At 49.7% G+C, this 18,624-nt stretch overlaps 1 protein-coding gene across 1 annotated transcript in view; it reads right to left on the minus strand.

Moving 5' to 3' along the window:
- Positions 1-18,624, minus strand: part of DNAH12 (dynein axonemal heavy chain 12) — a 1,449,067-nt gene that overhangs the window by 1,056,944 nt on the left and 373,499 nt on the right. The window contains exon 21 of the mRNA XM_085624669.1: positions 15,837-15,958. Coding sequence (XP_085480795.1) covers positions 15,837-15,958 — 122 coding nt within the window. The remainder of the gene's footprint in view (positions 1-15,836; positions 15,959-18,624) is intronic.

Here is an 18,624-nt window from a genome sequence, read left to right on the forward strand (position 1 = left end):
GTCGAGCTCTTGAACCTGCTCGACACTACTTCACCAGACGTCGCCTTTCTCACGGAAACCTGGATGAACGCCTCTTCAGCGCCCGACATCGACATCGCCATCCCAGACGGCTACAAGATCATCCGAAAGGACCGCATCAACCACACCGGAGGAGGCATCGCCATCGTCCACAGGAACACCAGCCGCAGCACGACCAACACCGACGACACCCTCGCAACCGCCGAGCACCTGCACTTTCAGGTCCACATCAACCCCAAGACCACCCTCAGAGGCACCCTCATCTACAGACCCCCGGGACAACGCACACAATTCAGCGAAGACATCGCCGACTTCATCAGCCCGCACGCCCTCTGCTCCGCTGACTACATCCTCCTAGGGGACCTCAACTTCCACCTGGAGAACAACAACGACCGCAACACCACCACCCTGCTGGACAACCTCGCCAACCTGGGACTCAAGCAGCTGGTGACCACCCCCACCCACTACGCCGGACACACACTCGACCCCGTCTTCTCATCCAGCAAGGACATCGTCTTCAGCCACGCCACCGGACTCCACTGGACGGACCACAGCTGGGTCCACTTCAGCTTCGGAAGGACCACGACCCACCACCACCAGCAACAGGTTGCACGCAGGAGCTGGAACAAGATCACAGCCGACCAGCTCACGACCTCCCTGAACATGAACCCTCCCACCAGCACAACGAACCCTAGCCAGGCGGCCACCAACCTCACGAAGTGGATCAGCGACTGCGCAGACGAGCTCGCCCCCCTGAGGACCCCGCCTAGCAGACCCGGCAGCAAGAAAGCCCCATGGTTCACCGACGAACTCAAGAGCTCCAAGAAGAACTGCCGAGCCCTCGAGAGAACCTGGCGCAGAGACCCAACACCGGACAACATGACTGCCCTCAAGCTCGCCACCCGAAAACACCACCAACTGATCCACGCCACCAAGAAAACTGCATTCAAGGAACGACTGGACAACAACGCACACAACAGCAAGGAACTCTTCAACATCGTTAAAGAGCTCTCAAACCCCAACGCCGGAAACAACGACATCACCCCTTCGCAAGACCTCTGCAACTCCCTCGCCTCCTACTTCCACAACAAGATCGCGGACATACACAACAGCTTCAGCACTCAACCGACGAACGCCACGACCGAACCACCGCCCCCCACCACCACCCTCCGCACCTGGACTCCGATCAGCACCGAAGACACCGTCCGCACGATGAACTCCATCCACTCCGGATCTCCGACCGACCCCTGCCCTCACCACGTCTTCAACAAAGCCGACGCTGTCATCGCACCCCACCTGCGGGACATCATCAACACCTCCTTCGACACCGCCACCTTCCCAGAGAGCTGGAAACACGCCGAACTCAGCGCCCTACTCAAGAAGCCATCGGCCGACCCGACCGACCTCAAGAACTACCGCCCCATCTCGCTGCTCCCGTTTCCTGCAAAAGTCATCGAGAAGACCGTCAACAAGCAGCTGGCCGCCTTCCTCGAGACGAACGGATCCCTCGACCCCTCGCAGTCTGGCTTCCGGGCCAACCACAGCACCGAGACCGCCCTGATCGCAGCCACCGATGACATCCGAGCGCTGCTCGACAACGGAGAAACAGCGGCCCTCATCCTCCTCGACCTCTCCGCGGCCTTCGACACTGTCTGCCACCGTACCCTAGTACAACGCCTCAGCAACGTCGGAGTCCAGGAGAAGGCACTGGAGTGGATCATCTCCTTCCTCGCTGGAAGGACACAGAGAGTCCGTCTCCCTCCGTTCAGATCTGAAGCCACTAAAGTCATCTGCGGCGTCCCTCAAGGCTCCTCGCTCAGTCCAACCCTCTTTAACGTCTACATGAGCCCCCTCACAGACATCGCACGCCAGCACAACCTCAACATCATCTCATACGCCGACGACACCCAGCTGATCCTCTCCCTCACCAACGACCCCGCCACCGCCAGAGCCAACCTTCACGAAGGGATGAAAGAGGTAGCCGAATGGATGAAGAACAGCCGCCTGAAACTGAACTCGGACAAAACGGAAGTCCTCATCCTGGGATCCTCACCCGCCGCTTGGGACGACTCCTGGTGGCCCCCCGCCCTAGGCAGCGCACCCAAACCAACAGACCACGCACGCAACCTGGGCTTCATCCTGGACTCCTCCCTCTCCATGACCAGACAAGTCAACGCCGTCTCCTCGTCGTGCTTCAACATCCTGCGCATGCTACGTAAGATCTTCCGGTGGATCCCCACCGAGACCAGGAAGACAGGTCACCCAGGCCCTCGTCACCAGCCGTCTGGACTACGGCAACTCCCTCTACGCCGGAACCACCGCCAAACTCCAGAAGAGACTCCAGCGGATCCAGAACGCCTCAGCACGACTCATCCTGGACATCCCCCGTCGCAGCCACATCTCCGGACACCTGAGAGACCTGCACTGGCTCCCGGTCAACAAGAGAATCACCTTCCGTCTCCTCACCCACGCACACAAAGCCCTACACAACCAAGGCCCAGGATACCTCAACAGCCGCCTCAACTTCTACGCTCCCAAACGCCAGCTTCCATCGACCAGCCACGCCCTCGCCGCCGTCCCCCGCATCCAAAGAGCCACCACAGGGGGACGGTCCTTCTCCTACCTCGCCGCCAAGACATGGAACTCCCTCCCCACCCACCTCCGCCTGACCCAGGACCACCTCGCCTTCAGGAAGCAACTCAAGACCTGGCTGTTCGAGCAGTAGCGGACCCCCCTCCCCCAGCGCCTTGAGACCCTCTGGGTGAGTAGCGCGCTATATAAATGCGATGATTGATTGATTGATTGACTTTTGGTTTATTAATATAAATACACATTGGTTATTTCCTCGGTTTTGTGCTGTCTCACTTGCACGAGGGTGCAATCCTGATATTAGTTGTTTTGTACTAATATTTTGTTGCTTTTTGAATCGTCATGATGTATCCAGTGTGTGTCTAAGTATTTCTTATTGATTTTTGGAGCATATCATTTTTATACAACTCTCTCACATTGATTAGTCCCTTGACGCACAAGAGGTTATGTGTGGGCTTATATTGTGTATATAACAATATATTGATATAAAATGTTACAAAAACTTTGTCTGTATTACTTCCAGCCCTGAGAAAGTTGTAGGGTTCATGCCCAAAGACGACAAAACGCGTTGGTACAAGGGATTGGAAGATCGTGCATAATAAAGGGCCGAACAAGCCCTAAAAATTTTAATCATTTGCTTCTTTATATTCATATACTGTTGTATTGATATTAATTGCGTGTGCTTCAAGAACTTGTTAAACGTTTATTCAATTTTGGATTGAACAAATTGGGGAATTTTGGGTGAATGTTCTCCCTCTTGGGATGCACCGCATGATATGTTTTCTATTTTGATTTAATGTGCAAATCTATATGAGCGCCTAAAGGACTCTCTTCACCCAATATTAGTTAACTTCAAAGGGTCAATGTCTCTCTCTCCGCACCACCTAACAAATGTGGAACATCTGGAAGAGTAAACAGAGTTAGTGGAGTGCCGCCTGGACGATAAAATAATATCCACTATATCCAGCAGGAGAGAGAAGGAACTCAGGTTGCCCCGTTCAATCTCCAGGCATGAAGGTGCAGGCTCTGGAGGTGGGGGTGTAGAACCAGCCCCTGCGACTGCGACTGCGAGAGGAGGTCTGCCCTGAGAGGGAGACGGAGCAGAGGGTGCGATGAGAGGTGAAGTAGATATGTGTACCACGCCCTTCTTGCCCAATCCAGGGCGATCAATATGACTTGGGCCCGGTCTTGGCGAATCTTCCTCAGAACCCGAGGAATCAAGGGTATGGGAGGAAACGCGTAAAGGAGCTGTGCACTCCAATCCAACTGAAACGCGTCCCCCAGTACTCCCCGCATCGGATACTGAAGACTGCAGAATGACGGGCAGAGCGCGTTCTCGTGCGAGGCAAACAGGTCCAACCGAGGAGACCCCCACATCTGAAAGATGCGATGGACCACCTCTGGATGAAGCCGCCACTCGTGATCGGCCGAGTAACGCCGACTGAGACTGTCCGCATGAACATTCAGCACACCGGCCAGATGACTTGCAAACACACAAATCCGATGGTTCTTAGCCCAGGACCAGAGCCGCACATCCACTCGACAGAGACAAAATGACCCTACACCTCCCTGTTTGATGATATACCACATCGCGGTAGTGTTGTCCTTCAAGACCTGAACCGACTGACCGCAAAGGGAAGGGAGGAAGGCCTTTAGTGCCAAACGTATCGCCCGCAATTCCAGAAGGTTGATGTGAAGCAACCTTTCCTCTGAAGACCAAAGACCTTTGACCTCCAGATCCCTCAGATGAGCACCCCACCCTAGAGTGGAGGCATCCGTGATTACCGTGGCCACCGGTGGAGGAGGCTGAAAGGGCTTTCCTTGAGACAGGTTGCCCTGCACACTCCACCAATTAACTCCGCTGCAGCTTCTCTGGAGATTTTGATCTTCTCCCCGAGATCTCCGTTGTGCTGATACCACTGCCTGCGGAGGCACCAGTGGAGTGCCCTCATGTTCCAGCGTGTATGGTTGACCAACAGAATGCAGGAAGCGAACAGACCGAGCAGGCGAAAAATCTTCAGGACTGAAACAAGCGCTCCATCGTGAAATAAGGTAATCATCTCCCGAATGTTGAGAATCTTCTGCGGAGGAGGGTAAGCTCGACACACAGATGTGTCCAGTATTGCCCCTATGAACCGGCTGTGCTGAGAAGGCACCAGGTGAGATTTGGGTACATTTATCGAAAATCCCAAATTGAATAACAGATGAGCTGTAACCTGCAAGTGGTGCGAAACCAACTCTGGAGACTCCGTTTTCAACAGCTAGTCGTCCAGGTAGGGGAAAACAGGAACCCCTGACCTTCTGAGATGTGACGCTACCACTGCCATCACCTTTGTAAAGACTCGAGGTGCGGAAGTAAGACCGAACGGAAGAACCACAAACTGATAACGTTGCGACCCTACCGTGAACCGGAGATACTTCCGATGTGACCTCAGGATGGGAAGATGAAAATACGCATCCTGTAGATCGATGCACACCATCCAGTTTTCCTGCTGCAGTGCTAGAAAAACCTGAGCCAAGGTCAACATTTTGAACTTCTCCTGTCTGAGGTAAAGGTTAAAAATCCTGAGGTCCAGGATTGGCCTTAAGCGACCTTCCTTTTTGGGGATCAGGAAATACCGGGACTAGCAACCCTGACCCCTTTCCTGCTCCGGACCCACCTCTATCACACCTTTTTGTAGAAAGGTAAGAACTTCCTGCTGTAAAAGCAGTAAGTGGTCCTCTGAGCACCAACCCTGGCGAGGAGGGTAAGGAGGAGGAAACTCCATAAAAGGGAGGGCGTACCCATTCTCTACAAGATTCAAGACCCAACGATCTGACTTGATCAGTCTTCACTCTTGTAGAAAATGGGACACCCGACCTCCGACTGGACCAACATGTTCTAAGATGGGGGATCTAGAACTGCTTTCCTGATGTACCAATGGTGTTGGGCGGGGAAGTAGATGAAGAAGTTAAGGATTGTTGTCGAGCCGCACCCCTGAGGCCTCTTTTATTCCTCCCTCTGTATTACTTGTATAAGGGATTCTGCTGTTGCTGGCACTGTTGAGATTGCTGACGGCCACGAAAGGAAGCCGATCTCCCAAATCCACGATACCGCTTGTAGCCGTATCCTCTGGACTGCACCTGGAGGCCTAGAGACCTTGCAGTAGCCCTGCTGTCCTTAAAAGGCTCTAAGGCTGAGTCCGCCTTTGAACCAAAGAGTTTTGACCCATCAAAGGGTAAATCCAACAAAGTCGCCTGACCATCAGGTGAGAAACCAGACGAACGAAGCCAAGCCTGCCTCTTTGCAGCCACAGAAGATCCATTCACACGAGCTACAGAGTCAGCAGTGTCCAGGCCTGATTGAATCTCCTGACGTGCCGCAGCCTGTGAATCAGAAAGGACTTCCATGAAATTAGCCCAATCCTCCTCAGGCAACTAGCTAGCTGCATGACTGAGTCCATTAAAGCATGGATATACCTTCCAAGAAGACAGGTAGCATTAGTGGATTTAAGAGCCATACTTGAAGAAGAGAACACCTTCTTTGCCGCCTGCTCCATCTTTTTAGAATCCCTATCACCAAGAATGGTAGGGAAAGAACCAGAAGACTGCTTCGAACAAGAAGCCTGGACAACTAAACTTTCTGGCATAGGATGAGAGGATAAAAAAGTCTGATCACCAGGAGCAGGCCTGTACTTTCTAGCGATGGAGCGAGAAATAGCAGGAGCAGACAAAGGCTTCTGCCACACCTCCATTATTGGTTCCGTCAAAGAATCCGTAAAGGGAAGCAACAGTTCAGTAGTAGAAGAAGACGTATTAGGAACTTCCGTAAGAATATTAGATTTCACCTCAGCCGAGGGAAGCTGTAAACCAAGCAAATCAGCCACCTTCCTTTATGACCACATGATAAGGAGCAATGTCATGCACAACACTAGCATTAGCAGATGGGAGATTATACTCAGGAGAAGTATCCAAGCCACTAGCCTCGCTGAGGCCCTCAAACTCATCCATAGAATCAACGATCTCCCTTCCTCCTGATTCTGTGCATATTCTTCCTCTTCAAAGATCCTCTGCGCCTCTTTCCTAGTTTAGGAATCGTGTCGGCGGCGCCACATGCGACGTTGGTGAAGCCATCAACGACGTCGACTTCGGCTTCGGCTTCAAACCTTGACGTCGATCAAACGCGAGGCGGAGCCAAGTCAACAGCCAAAGGAGTCCGTGGAGCCGGAGTGGAGGACCTTGGCGCCAGAAAATGCCAAGCTGGAGTCGGCGGCAATAAAGGCATAAAGGGTGCCTGAGGATAAAATTGAGGAACACCCAAGTTAAAGGCCAAAGGACCCACGGGGCCCAAAGGCGCACCGGATGGAGCAGAGGTCCTGGCAAACATGCCAAACATCGCATTAAGGAAATGCGAAGAGTCTGACCCAGGAGCAGGAAAAGCAGGATATGGATCCGTACCTTCCTGAGGTCGAGCTGGAGGCTGCGGAGCCGGGGACGGCACCCGCACAGGAGAGGTCAACCGGCCTGAAGTTGACTCCCTAGGCACCGGATACATCGCTGGAGTCGGTGAGTCTTCATGCTGTGAAGAGCCTTTCGAAGCCGGCGATACCGGATCTGGAGATGGAACCGGCGTCACCTGAGGAGAAGGAGATGGAGAAACTAAGTCCTTTCTTCGAGGCCGTTCAGCCGGAGTCGGCGACCTCGACCCTCGAGGCCCTGGTCTTTGAAGAACGGTGTTGAGAGCCATGCCTCCTCTTGGACTTCTTATGTTTCTTCGACTTCGATGTATGGGATGACGAAGACTTCACCCTCTTATGACCTCTCTTCTCCTTTTTGGCTTTGGCCATAAACAACTTAGCTTCACGCTCCTTAATGGCCTTCGGATTCATCTTCTTGCAGCTTCGACACTCCTCGACGGCATGATCCGAAGATAAACACAAGAGGCAATCTTCATGCGGGTCCGTGATTGACATATGCCCGCCACACTCTCTGCAGGGTTTAAATCCGGTCTTCCTGGAATTAGCCATCAGGAACCAACAAGAGATACAAAGTTTTCCTCGAAGAAAATGGAGAGCCCTAAGAAAAACCGTTAAGCGTCGACGGCACGGAAAAAAGGGAACTGACGTCAGCACGCCGACGAGGTCCTCTTATGGCTCTGATGACGTCATACGGTGTCGCGAGCTGAGCCGTGCTATTGTGATGTCCTCGTCGACAAGGGAGAGCTAGGAAAGAACTTCCCGCGGAATGCTGTTCCGCTGAATGCTTGCGCAGGGGGTATTCATAAGGTGAGGAATCCACAGGCAGAAGTATCCATCAGAAAATATCACCTCACAACATAGAAACATGGATAAAAAAGGTGGTCTTGGGAGAGAGAAAATCTTCCAGAATTGCTCTAGGATCAAGTAAGCATTAGCTGGAGAAAAAGAACTAGGGTTGTGAGGCAAACTGCCAGTACACTACGTCCTGGGTCAAACAAGCTGCTGAGCTATAAAATGAGCAGTCTCATCTTTTTGACCTGATACATTTTTAACCAACCATATTTCTCTACTGAAATTCAGGGTTTCACAACTTCTTAACGTGAGAATTTAACATTTGTAGCTAGGTGCTGCAATACAGCTTTCTTTACTATTCTGTGCATTGGCCATTTCATGGAGAAAAAAATAACATAAGACTTCCTGTTCAGCTCTATGGCAGTGACATATAAATGATTTACCTTGCAGTGTCTGCCTCTGAGGAAGATTTTTTCTATTATGTTAAGGAAGTGTTCCAGGATCCCCGCAAAATGGAAGGAATATTCTATGTTTATGACCATCAGTAAGGATCACTATGATTCAAAAATAGGGTAAACATTTCCAAAACTCCCTGCAGTGAATGATTTAAGATCACTTTATCACACACAGCGACCTAGTGTGCATCTCAGTGGACAGCTGAACTTCTAAACTTAGTTCCTGCAGCTCAATCAATGCACAGCACAATCTCTGGATAGTGATCCAATTTAATGGGGAACAACCTTTACAACGCAACTTTTACAACGCACTACACTTACAACGCATTTTTTACAACGCAAAATCCATTACAACGCACTACACTTACAACGCATGACACTACAACGCATTTTTAAAAACTACCTTTACAACGCATTCCATTACAACGCCTACCATTACAACGCATAATATTACACTACACTATCCAACACTTACCCTACTCTGTTGCACCCCCTGGAGATAGAATAGTAATTTTTACCCCTATACTATCCAACACTTACCCTACTGTTGCACCCCCTGGAGTTAGAATAGTAATTTTTACCCCTATACTATCCAACATTTACCCTACTGTTGCACCCCCTGGAGTTAGAATAGTAATTTTTACCCCTATACTATCCAACACTTACCCTACTGTTGCACCCCCTGGAGTTAGAATAGTAATTTTTACCCCTATACTATCCAACACTTACCCTACTGTTGCACCCCCTGCAGTTAGAATAGTAATTTTTACCCCTATACTATCCAACACTTACCCTACTGTTGCACCCCCTGGAGTTAGAATAGTAATTTTTACCCCTATACTATCCAACACTTACCCTACTGTTGCACCCCCTGGAGTTAGAATAGCAATTTTTACCCCTATACTATCCAACACTTACCCTACTGTTGCACCCCCTGGAGTTAGAATAGTAATTTGTACCCCTATACTATCCAACACTTACCCTACTGTTGCACCCCCTGGAGTTAGAATAGCAATTTTTACCCCTATACTATCCAACACTTACCCTACTGTTGCACCCCCTGGAGTTAGAATAGCAATTTTTACCCCTATACTATCCAACACTTACCCTACTGTTGCACCCCCTGGAGTTAGAATAGTAATTTTTACCACTATACTATCCAACACTTACCCTACTGTTGCACACCCTGGAGTTAGAAAAGTAATTTTTACCCCTATACTATCTAATACTTACCTTAAATGCAATTTAATATTATGCGTTGTAATGGTATGCGTTGTAAAGGTAGTTTTTAAAAATGCGTTGTAGTGTCATGCGTTGTAAGTGTAGTGCGTTGTAATGGATTTTGCGTTGTAAAAAATGCGTTGTAAGTGCATGCGTTGTAAAAGTGTGCGTTGTAACGTCATACATCCAATTTAATATATCATGCTCTCCATAACCCAGTTAACTAATCATCCCAGTAAACCAGTAAACTAATCATTCCCATAACCCAGTTAACTAAATTATTGTTGGTGATCGATGGCAGAAAGCAATTTCACCCTAATCTAACAATCAAGTCATAATTCTAGAACATTGCTTATTTGTTATTTGTAGAGGAATTAACCCAATTTGGAATTTAATAATGGACAGTGTTGTCTTATCTGAATACTAATATTTGATTACAAAGTTATCAAAAATATGCAAACTATAACATTTGATAGAGTGGTTATGCTAGACTGCCACCTATTTAATCATACGTAGAAAAAGATAGTTGACAATCCATAAACGAACACACTATACCTTTTCAGATGATAAAAGACACCTATTTCAGAAAATAACTAGAGGCATGAATTGGAGGATGTTGTTTAGTGGTTGCCAGAAGTAGCAGGTTCAATATCTGGCTTGCCCTTTGCTACTCCTTGCATTGCCCTTGATACCACTAGTCTCAGGGCTCATGAAGGCAGGAGGAGAAAGAAAACGGGGCTCTGAGGCCCCTGCTTTCTTCCCACAGCTTCCACGTTTTGCCCTTTAATTTGGAAAAAGCTGTCAAACCACCTATAGGCATTGGGAGTTGTACAGTGGTAGGACAGTCTAGTGGTCCGAGGGGCGGAGCAGAGGGGTGGAGAGGAAAGGGAGGAGCTAGACGGGACGGCAGGCAGTTAGGAAAAGGTGAAGGAAGAGATAAGACGTGCGAATAAAGATCCTGTACATAGATCACGGTGTCTGTCGTTATTTGGCCCGTTAGACATGACAGCTGGCGACAAGGGTTGGATGCATGTGATGCTCCCCTGAACCCAGAGAAGACCGTGGTCTGCACCCTGGCCGAGGCGCAAGAGGAGACGCCTGAAAGCGGCCCTTCCGGAGCGCGACCGGAACCTGTGCGGGATCAGAGGCCCTGTGAGAGCGGGACGAAAGTGAGAGCCCAGCCCCGAGCCTGACCCCTGCTGCGTGTGCCAGAGAGCAGCGCTGACCGGAGAGAAAACCCGCTGTACGACGGTGAGCCCCCAGCGTGAAGCCGGAGCCTTCGTGCGCGTGTAAACAAGGGAGCGACAGCAACTGCGTGTGCTCACCTGGAATGAGGAAGGCCCAGGGAGCGAGTGAGTGAAGCTGCCAGCAGCGCTCTGCAAGGGAAGGAATCAAGGGGATGATTCAGCCTCGTGTCAAGCGCCGCGTGTAGAATCAGCCCGGCGGCCATCTTTAAACCAGGCGGCCACCATAGGACAGAGCCCTGCAAACAGATTGGCGGCCATCTTGGAGTCAGGCGCCAAACAAACCCAAGCAAAGGCAACAGAAAAAAAAAAAGAAGCACAAGCTAGAGCAAGCGAGCAAGAAGAGAAACATAAGCACCAGCAAGCTGTAGAGACCCCACAAACTCGTACCACACAAGATGTCGAACCATGGATCGCCTGCACGCCAGGAGGTGAAACCCGTCGTGATGGGGCTGTCTCATCTGCGTCCTCCAGAGCCTCTAGCGCTAGTGGTCGGGAGCAGCATGGGCCCCCGCTGGGAGGAGTGGATTGAAGACTTTGAAGACTACATCAAAGGCTCCACAGTAACTGGCGATGAAGACCAAATAATCGCGCTTTGCAACCTAGCGGGAAAAGACATCAGCAAAATGATCAAGGAACTCCCGGCTGCGGATGCAGGGACATACGCCAAGGTACGGGAGGCCCTCGACAAGAAATTCCTGCATAAGAAGAATGTCGACTACGAAAGGTATGTGTTCCAGCGGGCGCGCCAAGAAAAAGATGAGAGGATGAATACCTACATAACACGACTGCGCAGACTAGCGCGACATTGTAATTTTGAAGCGTTCTCGACGGATGATGCCATACGACTGCGCGTCATTGATGGCTGCCTGTCCGAGACCCTTCGGAGGAAGTTATTGAAGAAAAGTCACACCCTCGACGAGATCGAAGAGATGACGAGGGTGCATGATCAAGTTGAGGAACAAGCCAAGACCATCGAAGCAGGGAGTACAGAACGCAGAGAACAGATATGCCAGGTGCGAACCAGCCGGCCCCGCCGAGGGTCCCGAGAGCACAGACGTCACACCCGGCCGCCATCGCGCCGCCGCCATTCGGGACGTCGACGGCCAGACTCAGGGAGGAGAAGCAAGCGCCATGACCCCGTGCGAAAGACACCAGCACGAAGATGCTATAGATGCGGGTATGATTTCCCACACACCGGAGCATGTCCAGCCATGGGACAGCAATGTCGCAAGTGTGGCCGAAGCAACCACTTTGAGGCCATGTGCGGAGAGTATCGCCGCGAGAAGGAAAAGGATAGACCCGAGTCGTCGCGAGGCGACTCCCACCGGCACCACGCACGAGCGGTGCGTGACCGCCCAAGGTCGTCGTCAAGGTCTTCGCAGTCCAGCGGGGAGTCGCGGACATCACGATGGTCGAGGAAGTCGCCATCGCGGGATTCCAGATCGACATCCGCGGAACGAGACTACTCTGTGGAGTATGCAAACATGATCGCTGACCCAGATCAGCTCAAGAAATATCCCCGACTGGACATCAGCGTCGGTGAACACAACACAAAGTTCGTAATGGACAGTGGGGCGTCACTAAACTACCTCCCAGTGACTGAATACAATAAGATGAATCCCCGTCCTCGACTGAGCCCCGCGTACGTCCGTGTCTACACCTGGATGTCCAGGAAGCCACTTCCGTGCCTCGGGAAGTTCTCAACCACACTACGACACAAAACAACATCTGTCCCTGCCGTGATACACGTCATAGAAGGACCGGAGGCCGACTGCCTCCTTAGTCTGCCGACGGCCGAACGTCTCCGGCTAGTGGAAGTCCTATACCGCGTCAGCAATGACAGTGATATTGTCCACAAGTTCCCGAAGCTGTTCATGGGGCTGGGGAAAATGAACAGAAACCAGATACGTCTTCACATCAAAGAACAGGTCCGGCCAGTCGCCCAGCACCCCCGGAAGGTGCCATTCCATCTTCAGCAAGCCGTGGAGGACGAACTGCAAGACCTCCTGCAAGCTGACATCATTGAACGTACGGAGGGTCCCACGCCATGGGTGTCGCCCGTAGTGATCGTCCCAAAGAAAGGGACTCCGGGGAAGGTACGGCTGTGTGTGGACATGCGGATGCCCAATACCGCTATCGAAAGAGAGCGTCACCCAGGCCCACACCTAAGTGACATGATAGCCGCGCTGAATGGTGCTCGAGTATTCTCCAAGCTGGACCTCAATAAAGGGTACCACCAGTTGGAACTCCATGACAGCTCTCGGTACATTACAACCTTTGCGACGCACCTGGGGCTATACAGATACAAGAGGTTGAATTTTGGAATCTCCTCGGCCGCTGAAATATTCCAAGAAGCAATTCGGCAAACCATTCATCATATCCCCAACACACTGAACTACAGTGACAACATCCTAGTGTATGGGGCAAATGTCCAAGACCATGACACGGCCTTAGATCGAGTCTGTCACGCCCTCCTAGAGGCAAACCTAACACTCAACAAAGAGAAATGTGAGCTGCATCAATCGAAGCTGAAATTCTTCGGGCACATCTTTTCAGGGGCCGGGATGAAGCCTGACCCGGACAAAGTGAGCACGCTAAACGACACCAAAAGCCCGCGGGATGTCAGCGATGTGAGATCCTTCCTGGGCATGGCGAGCTACTGCTCAAGGTACATCAAAGACTATGCCACACTAAGTCACCCACTCCGGACCCTGACCAAACAAGGGCAGAAATTCGAATGGACCTCTGAGTGCGAGCAAGCCTTCCAAGAGATTAAACAGGCGGTCGGAGCAGCCGAGAGCCTAGCCTATTTCAACCCCAGCCGCAAGACAGAAATCACAGTAGATGCTAGCCCGGTCGGTCTAGGTGCCATCCTAGCCCAATACGACAGTGACACTGATCAACGTCACATAGTGGCCCACGCCAGCCGGAGTCTCTCCGACACAGAAAAAGCATACTCACAACCGGAGAAGGAAAGCCTCGCGGTCGTTTGGGCCTGTGAACACTTCCCCGTGTTCATATATGGGAAGCATTTCACCTTAGTGACGGACCACCAAGCGCTAGTCACCATCTTTGGCAATCCGCGCTCCAAAATGCCGCCTCGCATCGAGCGGTGGGGACTTCGGTTGCAGGAGTACACCTACACCATTGTACACAAGCCAGGAAAGTCAGCCAACCCTGCTGACTACATGTCGCGTCACCCGGAGCCACCTCGATCCTCCAGACCGCCGTCAGTTGCTGAAGAATATGTTCACTTTGTGGTGGACCAGGCGCGGCCACCGGCTGTCCCCCTGGACGTCATCCAACAAGCCACCTCGCAAGATGAGACGTTACAAAGAGTGATTCGCAAGGTGCAGGCATACCGATGGCGGCACGAAGATACCGAGGAAGGGAGTGATCCGGTGACGAGGCAAGAACTGCAGGCGTTCAGGAACGTGAGCGAGGAGCTGTCTGTCACCTCAGAGGGTCTGCTACTGCAAGACCACCGCATCGTCATTCCCAGTCTACTGCGCCAAGGAGTCATCAACTTGGCGCATGAAAGTCACCGAGGGGTAGTTGCGACCAAGAGGGCCCTTCGTGAGCGTGTCTGGTTTCCCTCTCTCGACAGGATGGTGGAACTCACCCTGAAAGACTGTCCGCAGTGCCAGGTGGGGGGGCAGGGAGACCCTCCGGCCCCCCTCCAGATGACGCCACTACCATCGGGTGTGTGGCGCGAGCTAGCCATGGACTTCTATGGCCCCATGCAATCGGGCAAGTATGTTCTAGTGGTGATTGATGAATACTCGCGTTTCCCCATTGCTCAGTTTGTGTCGTCCACCAGCGCAGCCGCGACCATTCCAGTGCTAGATGAAGTCTTTGCAGCCTGGGGTGTGCCTACAGAACTGAAAACGGACAATGGCCCACCTTTCAACAGTCAGGAGTTTGGGGAGTTCATGAAACTCATGGATATTCGACACCGGCGGATAACCCCGTTATGGCCAACGGCACGGTCGAGAGGTTCATGGCCACTCTCAAGAAAATGTTCCAACAGGCCACGTTGGACAAAAGAGATCTGCAAACAGCCCTCAATGACGTACTCCGGTCATACCGGACGACACCCCATGCCACCACGGGCAAATGTCCTGCGACGCTCATGTTAGGACGTCCTGCTCGGACAAGGATACCTACCTGGGAAGGGGCCCTTCGACCAGTATCACCCAACCGCATACATCGGGAAGTAAGGGTCGCAGACAGAGCCCGCAAGGACAGAATGAAAGCGTATGCTGATGGCAGGAGACGGGCACGGTCACTCTCACTTCGAAAAGGGGACTGTGTGATAGTCAAGCAGGAGCAGAGCAGAAAGACTGACAGTAGATTCAGGGCGGAACCCCTGACCGTCATCCGACAAAAGGGCACCATGCTGACCGCAGAATCAGACAACAGGCGCATCACCCGCAATGCGTCGCACTTTCACAAATGTAGTCCTGCCCTACAGGAAGCCTTTGGGTCCCCAGCAGTGACACCGAGGACTGAGCAGATTGAGGAACGAGCCGAGGGTGCCACAAGCCTGGAAAGGAGAGAACGGGGCGCCCCGAGAGGTGAGACAGAAAGTCGGTCTCTCAGACCCCGACAAACAATTCAGCGGCCTAAAAGGTTAATTGAAGAGATGTAACACAGTGTTTCTTTATTTTGTTAACAAAGGGGGAGATGTACAGTCGTAGGACAGTCTAGTGGTCCGAGGGGCGGAGCAGAGGGGTGGAGAGGAAAGGGAGGAGCTAGACGGGACGGCGGGCAGTTAGGAAAAGGTGAAGGAAGAGATAAGACGTGCGAATAAAGATCCTGTACATAGATCACGGTGTCTGTCGTTATTTGGCCCGTTAGACATGACAGGAGTCAGAGTAGGCTATGCCACTTTTCTACCCCTGGCATTTGGTGAATTAATGTCCATGCATGAATTCTGAAATTCTGCTTTTAAAAGGGACAGAACACTATTTTAGAGCCCAAAAGGGAGCAACATTAACCGTAATTCTGAGCATGCCAGTACTCTCATTATGCTGGCACACTCCCCAAATACTTACCGAGGAAAAAAGAGCCGCTTCTTCTCAAGGTAAGCATTGAGCCCTTTCATGATTCTTTCCAGGAGTGAATTGGAATCTTGAAGCTTCTCCAATAAACCAGTCAAAGAGGTTGCAGCAAGTACCTGTGAAAACACAAAATAAAAAAAACATGTAGCTTGTAAAGAACAGACTGTGATTGTAGGGGAGGCTGTTTGTTTTTTAGATCAAAACTATATGGGATCTACTCCTGGCTTTCAAGGAATTGCTGTGTATTTCTATTCGAGAATTCAGCCTTGATTACAAGTTGGTCGGTATATTCTGATCCATGCGTAAAGCCTGTATACATATGGGTTAGAATTAGGTATGTAACGCATCCGAAATTTTTTGGATGCATTAAAGACCTCAACCTTCGTTAAATTTCAGTAGGTCAAACCAGCCAAAATTTCACGGGGGAAAGCATATTGGCATAGGACTTGATACTAAAAGAGAGTTCAAAGTATTGAAGATGGGGTACTCGCTGAAGAAGGACAGAGCAGGATGGAACGCGGCTGTATTCCTTGCCGATTGATTCTTATACACTTTTTAAGACCTAGATATTGGTCCTAGCCCGCTTAATTCAAAAATACAGGGGGTGTTCCCCCATCTTCAATACTTTGATCTCTCTTCTGAGAACAAGTCCTATGACTGTTTATCATTTCCAGGACTGCATTTGAGGTACTTTATTCTAATTGGTCATTGGATACCCCTATTTGGTTCAAGTCCCTGCACTTAACTTGATGTGCTTCCATGAAATCATCCATGGATATGAGACCACCATCGTAGTTGTTTTCCTTCTGAGTTTATATTTATAAATCAGTACCAGAATGTTGTTGTGAGCTCCTTATGACTTACAATTTTGTAAATTAATTCAGATGAGATGGCAGGTGCCACTGAATTTTGAACACAGATAGCGCCCCGGTGAAGGTTGTGTTTCACTCCTACAATCGTATTGTGATTACCAAAACGCACGTCGGCGCATTACTGTTTATGTACAATATATTGAATAATAATGTTTTTGAAATCTGTTCAAATATTTTAATTGCAATATATGAGATTTTTCTCGACTTGTTTTGTCATAATTATGTTTGTGTCTTGATATGCACTTTTTTGTGGAGTATTATTGGGTGTGAACGTTTCTTTTCTTCACCTGTTATTGTAATTTTTTTTTGTTCTTTCTTTTTTCATTGTGGAGCTCACAAAACCTTTGTATATAAAGTGAATACATATATTACTAGCTTTTTATGTATCTGACAAAAACATTTTCTATTGATGATGAATAAATCTTAAAAAGAAACTGATATGACTTATGGTTTTCTAGTATTGTAGACTAGAAAACAAGAAGGTGTGCAGTTCCTATTAAAGGTCGGTCAGTAGAGTCCTGAATGATCAAGTCCAAGGGATCTGATCCTTCAGGAGCAGGAGCCCTCACACACCCTGAGGGGTGTCATGCTTCATCATTGAGCAGCTCCTCATTGGGCCAGCGCTGCAATGCCCAACAGGCCCCACGAGGGGACTCTTTGCCGGAGTTCTTTTGAGCTGCCGTTTGTGGAGTGTGAGTGTGATGGTGAGGGAGTAGTGTGTGAGTAGAGTGCTAAAAATGTTAAAATAACTCTTATGGATTTGTATCTTTAGTTTTAATGTGTTAAACCCTAGGATATGTTAAAAACAAGTGTAGGCCTAGGTGAATATAATGGTCCAAGTTAGCTCAAGGTATAGATAGTGGTCAACATGTTTCTTGCCGATAAAGTCGGTAGAGATCAAGGCATTTCGTCAGGACCGTGAAAAAGAAACTAACTAAACTACTCCTGGGGGTACAGTCAGATGCAGATGTCTTACTTAGTGCCGTGCTGTCCCACACGCAAAATTATATAAAGCATACCTTATTGGGGTCAACAAATGTACCGACCTTATTGCGGTCATCAAATGTACCGACCGCTAAAGACAAGGGGAAGGGCTCCAATGAGTCAAAGTGGAGTTGCCCAAAGCACCGTACCACGGTCCAGGATCGCTGCAGACAGCGTGCGACCTACCCGTTACTCTGCTTGGCTCGAATGTCCCTCCTTGTGTATTTGATTTCTAGTATTTTAGATGTATTGCTTTTTTAGTAAGTACATTGGAGAGGTTGGTTGTTCTGTTTGTTGTTACAGTATCCTTCCCTGGATTCTTCTCCATAAAATATTTTCTCAGGGACCCTCTATCTTGATTTGAAGGTAGCAAACAGAGCCCACCATTGTGATGTTATGTATTTTCATCCATGCAGAACATAACTGTATATGCAGTAAGTAGAAAATCAGTATGTTGACTCGCGTATCTTTTTAGCAATTGCTCCCCAGAACTGACTTAATGCTGCATAGCTGACAAACATGCAAATTATTTGCTTCTTCTAGCCCCGATTTCACTAATGGTTATTTCAGATATGTAATTGCTCAACGGGCCCTCCTATAATCCCAAATAAAACAGTCAATTGCAGATGTCAGGTGAGTAGACAGTGGTTTTTCAGAAAGAACCATGCCACAGATATTTCATGGGGTAAAGGTGGAGTATTTACTACTTATATCTCTTTTCTAGAGTATATCTAGAATATTGCTATTCATTCACACAATTTAATTATTTCCTAGGAAATTAAATGACAATACACACTTTTCCTGGTATTAAACTTTTCCTAAATACCTACATTTTACTCAAACAAAGTGAAATCCTTTAGCTGTCTGGGTACCACTTCATAGAAAAGATTTCCCTGGAGAATTTACTAACCTGGAGGTAGATGTGG

The sequence above is a fragment of the Triturus cristatus genome, chromosome 9, assembly GCF_964204655.1.
Source record: "Triturus cristatus chromosome 9, aTriCri1.1, whole genome shotgun sequence".
Lineage (NCBI taxonomy): Eukaryota > Metazoa > Chordata > Amphibia > Caudata > Salamandridae > Triturus > Triturus cristatus.